The sequence below is a fragment of the Elephantulus edwardii genome, unplaced genomic scaffold (assembly GCF_000299155.1).
Source record: "Elephantulus edwardii isolate Elephantulus edwardi_28Jun2011 unplaced genomic scaffold, EleEdw1.0 scaffold00221, whole genome shotgun sequence".
Classification (NCBI taxonomy): domain Eukaryota; kingdom Metazoa; phylum Chordata; class Mammalia; order Macroscelidea; family Macroscelididae; genus Elephantulus; species Elephantulus edwardii.
Genome location: NW_006399971.1, coordinates 1,072,231 through 1,078,909, shown reverse-complemented (window position 1 = coordinate 1,078,909; position 6,679 = coordinate 1,072,231). Strand labels below are relative to the sequence as shown.

The 6,679-nt window shown below is 38.5% G+C and overlaps 1 protein-coding gene across 1 annotated transcript in view; it reads right to left on the bottom strand.

Moving 5' to 3' along the window:
* Positions 1-356: 356 nt before the first annotated feature.
* ZNF879 (zinc finger protein 879) overlaps positions 357-6,679 on the bottom strand; it is a 12,077-nt gene continuing 5,754 nt past the window's right edge. Inside the window, exon 4 of the mRNA XM_006898106.1 lies at positions 357-1,804. Coding sequence (XP_006898168.1) covers positions 357-1,804 — 1,448 coding nt within the window. The remainder of the gene's footprint in view (positions 1,805-6,679) is intronic.

The following is a 6,679-nucleotide window of genomic DNA, read 5'->3' as shown; positions in this document are numbered from 1 at the left end:
GGCATATGGTTCAAATCCACCAGCTGCTCAGTGGGAGGATGGGCAGTCTCCTCCCATGTGAAAAACTGCCTCTGAAAACAAACCAGAGGGCCAGCTATGTGTCAGTTCTGACTTTATGTTACACAACAAAACAATAACTTCAGAACATTTGAAAAACCAGTATCTAGAGGTATTTCAAATATTCCCAAAGTTACTCTGTTAAAAAAAAAGTTACTCTGATGTATGATGAAATACAAATTCTGGTATATTCCTCAGAATTAATGATGATTCACAGCTTTATCCTTAGGATGGATTTTCTAATATTCAATATAGGTAGGATGAACTTCATTTGGAAGAATTTCCATGTGCATTCTACTTTACATTTTACCTCCAGTATGAGTCCTCTGATGATTAGTAAGGGATGAACTCTGACTAAAAGCTTTTCCACATTGCTTACATTTATAAGGCTTTTCTCCAGTATGAATTCTCATATGAGTCAAAAGGGATGAACTTTGTCTAAAAGCTTTTCCACATACTTTACAGTTAAATGGTTTCTCTCCAGTATGAATTCTCTGGTGCTGAATTAGAGCTGAGCTTTGGTTGAATGCCTTTTCACAGTCGTTACATTTGTAGGGTTTCTCTCCACTATGAATTTTCCGGTGAGTATTAACGGCTGAGTGGGAACTGAAGGTTTTTCCACATTCTTTACAACTATACGGTTTCTCTCCAGTATGAATTCGATGATGTATATTAAGCCGTGAAATCCAGGAGAAGGCTTTCCCACATGTTTCACATTTGTAGGGCTTCTCTCCAGTGTGAATTCTCTGATGTTGAATAAGGGCTGAGCTTTGGCTAAAGGCTTTCCCACATTCTTTACAGCCATAAGGTTTCTCACCTGTATGAGTTCTCTGGTGTATAATAAGGGCAGAATGGTAACTAAAGACTTTTCCACACTCATTACAACTGAATGGTTTCTCTCCAGTATGAATTCTGTGGTGTCTACTTAGCCTTGATATTGAAGTAAAGGCTTTTCCACATTGACTACATTCATATGGCTTCTCACCAGTATGGATTCTATGGTGTTGAATAAGAGATGAGCACTGACTAAAGGCTCTTCCACACTCATTACACTTGTAGGGTTTTTCTCCAGTATGAATTCGTCGGTGATTATTAAGAGAGGAACTGCCTTTAAAAGTTTTTCCACATTCTTTACACATATAGGGCCTCTCTCCAGTATGCATTCTTTGATGTCCAATAAGAGATGTGGTAAAACTGAAGGCTTTGCCACATTCATTACATATGTAAGGTTTTTCTCCAGTGTGAACTCTCAGGTGCTGAGTTAGAGATGAGCTTTGGCTAAAAGCTTTCCTACATTCTTTACACTTATAGAGCTTTTCTCCCGTGTGGATTCTCTGGTGCTTACTCAGAGAAGAACTATGAAGGAAGACTTTCCCACATACAGAACATTTATAACATTTACGCCACGTATTGATTCCCAGTTGTTTAAGCAGAGTTGAATACTGTTGTGAATAGGGTTTCCTTCCTTTGGATATGATTCTGGGTGTTCTAAGACAGGGTGACTTTAGACTGGGATTTTTTCCAAATTCAATCCCTTTAAAGCTCTTCTCCCTTACATAGGTTTTCTTAAATGTAACCAAGACTTTGCTGAAAGGTGTGTTTTTGCCTTGTTCCTTTTCTAACTTGCCTTCATACATATAAGTTTTTCCCAACTTGAAGTTAAAAGGACCACCATCCAGAAGCTTTTTAATTATCACTTCTTGAGTCTCTCCTTCAGACACTATGGTTTCAAGCAAGCTCTTCCATCCTGAAATAAACAGAACATACAGATCTTATTGCACTGGAGATATAGGGAAGTTAAAACATGTAAGGTTAGTTAACAAATATGTCCTCACAATATTTGGAAAGGATTAGGGCAGGAAATGTCTAAGAAAAGGAAGCAATATGGAAAACATGCCTGAGTGAGAAGGAGCCAAAAAATTATTAGTAGGTGAGTTGAAGAACTGGAAAGGAAGCACTTCCAATAGGAAAAGAATGGAGGGTTTGTCTGCAACAAAGCAAGTTTTCAGGGAGTAATAGACTTCTGAGTACACAGCAGGCTGTGTAATTAATTACTCAACTTCATCTTCTAGTTCAGTCACCAGAGTAATCAATGAAACTCCTCATAAAAACATACAGAGGTATTATAAATTAAAAGTAAAAGAACTATTTCCTAAAACCTTTTTGGAATACAGGGTCTTAAGTGGTGCTGCAATGGGATTCATCTAACTGAATGCTATAATGAATGCTACAAAAGACACTTTCTGAAGTAGTATTCACTGACTGTTTACAACACAAGACTTTGGGGAATACAGTGAACAAGTCAAACAAGGATCCTATTCTTGAGGCTAACATTCTGGTACTGGAGTACTGAAAATGACCAAGTTACCAAGTAAAGAAGGAAATACTATGGAGTAATGAAAACTAAAACAAGGTGAGGTGGAGTAGGAGTAAACAAGCTGGTATTCTAAATTAAATGATAAAGAAATGAAATTATATCTAGGTTCTAACTAATGAGAGCTAGATAAGCAAAAATGTGTGGATAAAGGTTATTCCAGACATAAGAGGCAGCTAATACAGAGGCCAAAGGCAGGAATAAACTTTGTTATAAAAGAACATTAAAGAAGGCCAATATGACTTTAGCAGAGTAAGCCAACTCAGAAAAGAGGAGATAGGCTGAATCAAGCAGGGTTTTAAAGGCTGTAGGAAGGATATTCAGATTTCTTCTAAGCATCACTGGAGCATGCCATTATGGAGATGGAGATGATGAAAGTTTGGACTGGCATTGTAGTAGTGAAAATAGAAAGACCTGTGCAATTTGGAAAGTTTTAGAAGTAGAATTGACAGGTATTTTCATTAAATAGTGTAGAGAATAGAATAAAGGAATGAAAAATATACCTAGCTTTGATTGGTGCCATATAATAAAAAAGTGAGTGCTAGAAGAGTAATGTATTATTAAGAATAAATGTTTCATTTCTTTATTATTTATGATACATTGCAAATGTTGGAATGACTGATTTAAGGAGAATGAATACATTTTTAAAAAAGAATATTTAAAGGAAGCTCTGGTGGCCTAGTGACAAGAAGCTGCACTGCAATCCCAGAGGCATGTGGTTCAAATCCACCAGATGCTCTGCTGGAGAAGGAGGGACAGTCTCCTCCTGTACCAGTCAGATCTGATTTGACGGTACACATACACATAAAATAATAAAGTAATTTTTTTTTAAAAAAGAATATTTAACCAAAGTAGGAAAAATTTAAAAAATACAGACAAGAATAAAAAAGAAAAAAGAATTTACTCTCATGCACATAATAAACAGGATCACTGTTAGCATTGGGAGGAAGCTACATCTGAGAGAGCTGCTGGCTAAAAGTTGGGTTGATTAGTAAAAAAAAACCAAAAACAAAACCAACCTGGAGTCAAGAGAACAGAGAACCACAAACATGAGACCAGAGCAGTTGTGAAGCTGCTACACTGACTATGAGATGGGGTAGTTAGTGGAAGAGAGTTCACTAGAAGAGAACTCAACAGTGGAGGGAGCTGACAGCAAGAAAGACTAAGAAAGCTGAGCAAGCTGCTACTGGATAAAACCTAAACTGATGAAGGGGAGAGAAGTCAATGGAAGAAAGCCAAGAGCAGAGAGACTTGACTGCAGAGAGCAGTCAAGGCAGTTAAACAAGCAGATACATAGACCATGAGCTGGGTCACGAGGCAATGGAAAGGATGCTGGGAAAGTGGTCAACAAAAGGAAGCCTGCTGGCAGAGAGCCTGACAGTGGAGAAGCCAGTAGTGGAGAAGTCTGCCCAAAAAGGACCTATCTGCCTGGTAGTGAAGTTGAGCTGGGGGCACAAAATTGGCAGAGAAAACAGCTGTGTAACAGGAAAACTACACTTGCTATGAGTAGTGACACTGGTCAAGTACAATCTTAGAGCTGTTCTGCTCCATGAGCCTTTTTGCTCTGAGGTTAGTCTAGTAGTTTGTATTACTCTGAAGAAGGTGGTCCCTTCTTCAGACCTTGCCTGTGTGTCTTTATGATTCTAAGCTGTTTCCATTATTTCCAAATTGGTCTTCACCTCATATGCAGCCACCACCATCAATGGTGATTATATATTATTCTGATGCTCATCTATGAGTTTTTGGCACCATAGTGGCTTGCATGTTTTTGTAATGCTGGAAGCTATGTTACTGGTAGCATCAGCTACCAGCAGGGTTGTCCATACTAGACAGGTTTCACAGAGATGTGGCAGTCTATTTCTTAGAAAATTAGCCACTGAATACCTTCTGAATAACAGTGGGAAATTGTGGGATATGGTGCTGAAAGATGAGTCCCTCAGATTGAAATGCACTCCAATTATGACCGACATAGTGGCGACAACAATGGGCTCAAACACAGCAATGATAAAAAAGATGGGGCAGGCCTAGGCAGCGTCCCAGTCTTTTGTACTTGGGCAGAGTTCCACTATGTTGTTGCTGTGAGTCAGAACCGACTCCACAGCACCTAACAACAAACAGCAACAATGAAGTTGGACAGATTTCAGTGGAGCTTCCAGAGTAAGATGCACTAGAAAGGCTTGGTGATCAACTTCTGAAAACAAGACAATGAAACCTTATGGATCACAATGATTCAATCTGTGATTGATGATGTGAACAGCAGAGGGTTTTGGGATTTTCTTTGAGCATGGGGTTACTGTGAGTCAGCCAACCTGACAGCAGTTAACAATAAAGTGTGTGCATATATGTATGCACACATGTTTATGTGTAGTTATTTATTTTCAAAAAACACCTAGTGGATATACACTCAAGTCATGTCACTGAATATTTTTAGAAAGGAAAACAGTGAAACTGAGAAGGGTAGAAACTGGGGATTGAGGTGGTGAGGGGGAAGTAATTTTACCTGTGCTTTTTATTTAACTTGATTTTTGTTGTCTGTGCCATCAAGGCGGAACTGACAACTAACAGCTGACCCTCCAGCAGGTTTTCAGAGGCAATAAACCACACAGGAGATTAACTACACTTTTCCCCATAGTGTATTTGAACTGTGTACCTTTGGGACTGCAGCGTAGGTCCTTATCACTAGGCCACTAATGCTCCCTTTTACTTTACTTAGAAAGAATTTTTACTTTAGATTGTATAGTTTTTAATTTTGAGTCCTAAGTATATAGACATTGCTTATTGGTGATACCGTGGTTTTGAGTGTTGGGTTTTGTTTTTCTGTTTTCCAGAAATAAATTTTCTAACTAAAGATCTGGAAAGATGTAAGACTTTAAGAAATATGTAATAATTTTTTTAAAAAAATAATCTAGTGAACAGCTGACCAGTAATGCATAAAATGGATTTTTTGTTGTTGTTGAGAAGGGCCATCGAGGAATAGATGACTCATAGTGACTCTATGAATGAAAAACCTGAACACTTGTATAGCTTTGGTCATTTCTCCATGTTCATAGAGTTTCAAAAGACAAGCCATTTTGGAAGTGGATGCTACTCCTGCTTCCAAGCTTGATTTAATTGGGAAGCTCCAGCAAACACTGTCCACCATGGGTAACCATTATTATATGTGGCACATCAGTGTCACAGTATTTATTTAGCATCACAGCAACCACGAGTTACCTCTGTACAGCAATGCAAAGACCAGTGATACACCACTCAGAAGAATGTTTGACCAAAACCAATTAAAACCAGGCCTGAAGGCCACAGATTAAAATCACCCACCTTGGGCTTGGTAGCATAACTTTCTGTCTACTAGGTCAACAAAGCTCTCTCTATATTGTCATTGTTATTGTTGTGAAGTTGCATTGTTACAGCATTTAAACTTGGGAGAAATGGATTTATAATCTTAAACTGAAGAACTAAGATGTATCATTTAGAATAAAAGATCTCATCCAGAACTAAATCCAGCTTGGAGGATGAATAATCAGGAGAAGAAAGAGCAGATTAAGCTGTGTAGATTATATTGTTGTTAGGTATTGTAGAGTTGGCTCCGACTAATTGTTGTTAGATGCTGTTGAGCCAAGTACAACTCAAAGTGACTCTATGAGCAACTGACCAGAACCTTGTTCTATCCTGTGCCACCCTCACAATCTCTGTTACACTCAATCCCATTGCTGCAGTCACTATGTCAGCCCACCTGCTTAAGGCTGTGTGAACCCACCTGGTAACACATAAAATGAAATAGAAATTATAATTGGGTCTTATATATAACATCAAAATTTACTGCTGTTTAATTGCAACCAACTCACTGCTGACATTCCACTGGATTTCTGAGTCTATAAATCTCAATGAAGGAGACTGTCCATCCTTCTCCTGTGGAGCCACTGGTGGATTTGAGCAGGGTTTTTGGGTTAGCAGTCCAACTCCCTATGGACTATGTTGCCAGAGCTTCCTTATGTACTACACAGTATGTTGAAAAGCCTTGTTTAAAAGAGATATGTGATTAGGTGTTTCTGTCATGACAGAAGCCTAGAGCGATGGCTACATGGTGAAGTGGACCTGGGGGAGGGTTTGTAAAACAATGAAAGGGTAGTGTTCTGGTGGGGAGCCTTGCGAGGGGAGAAATGTGCAACAATGAATGAATGGAAATCCAAAGCCTCTGTAAAGTTTTACTGAAATTAGTAACAAGTTTAAATTAAAAAAAAATTAAGTTAG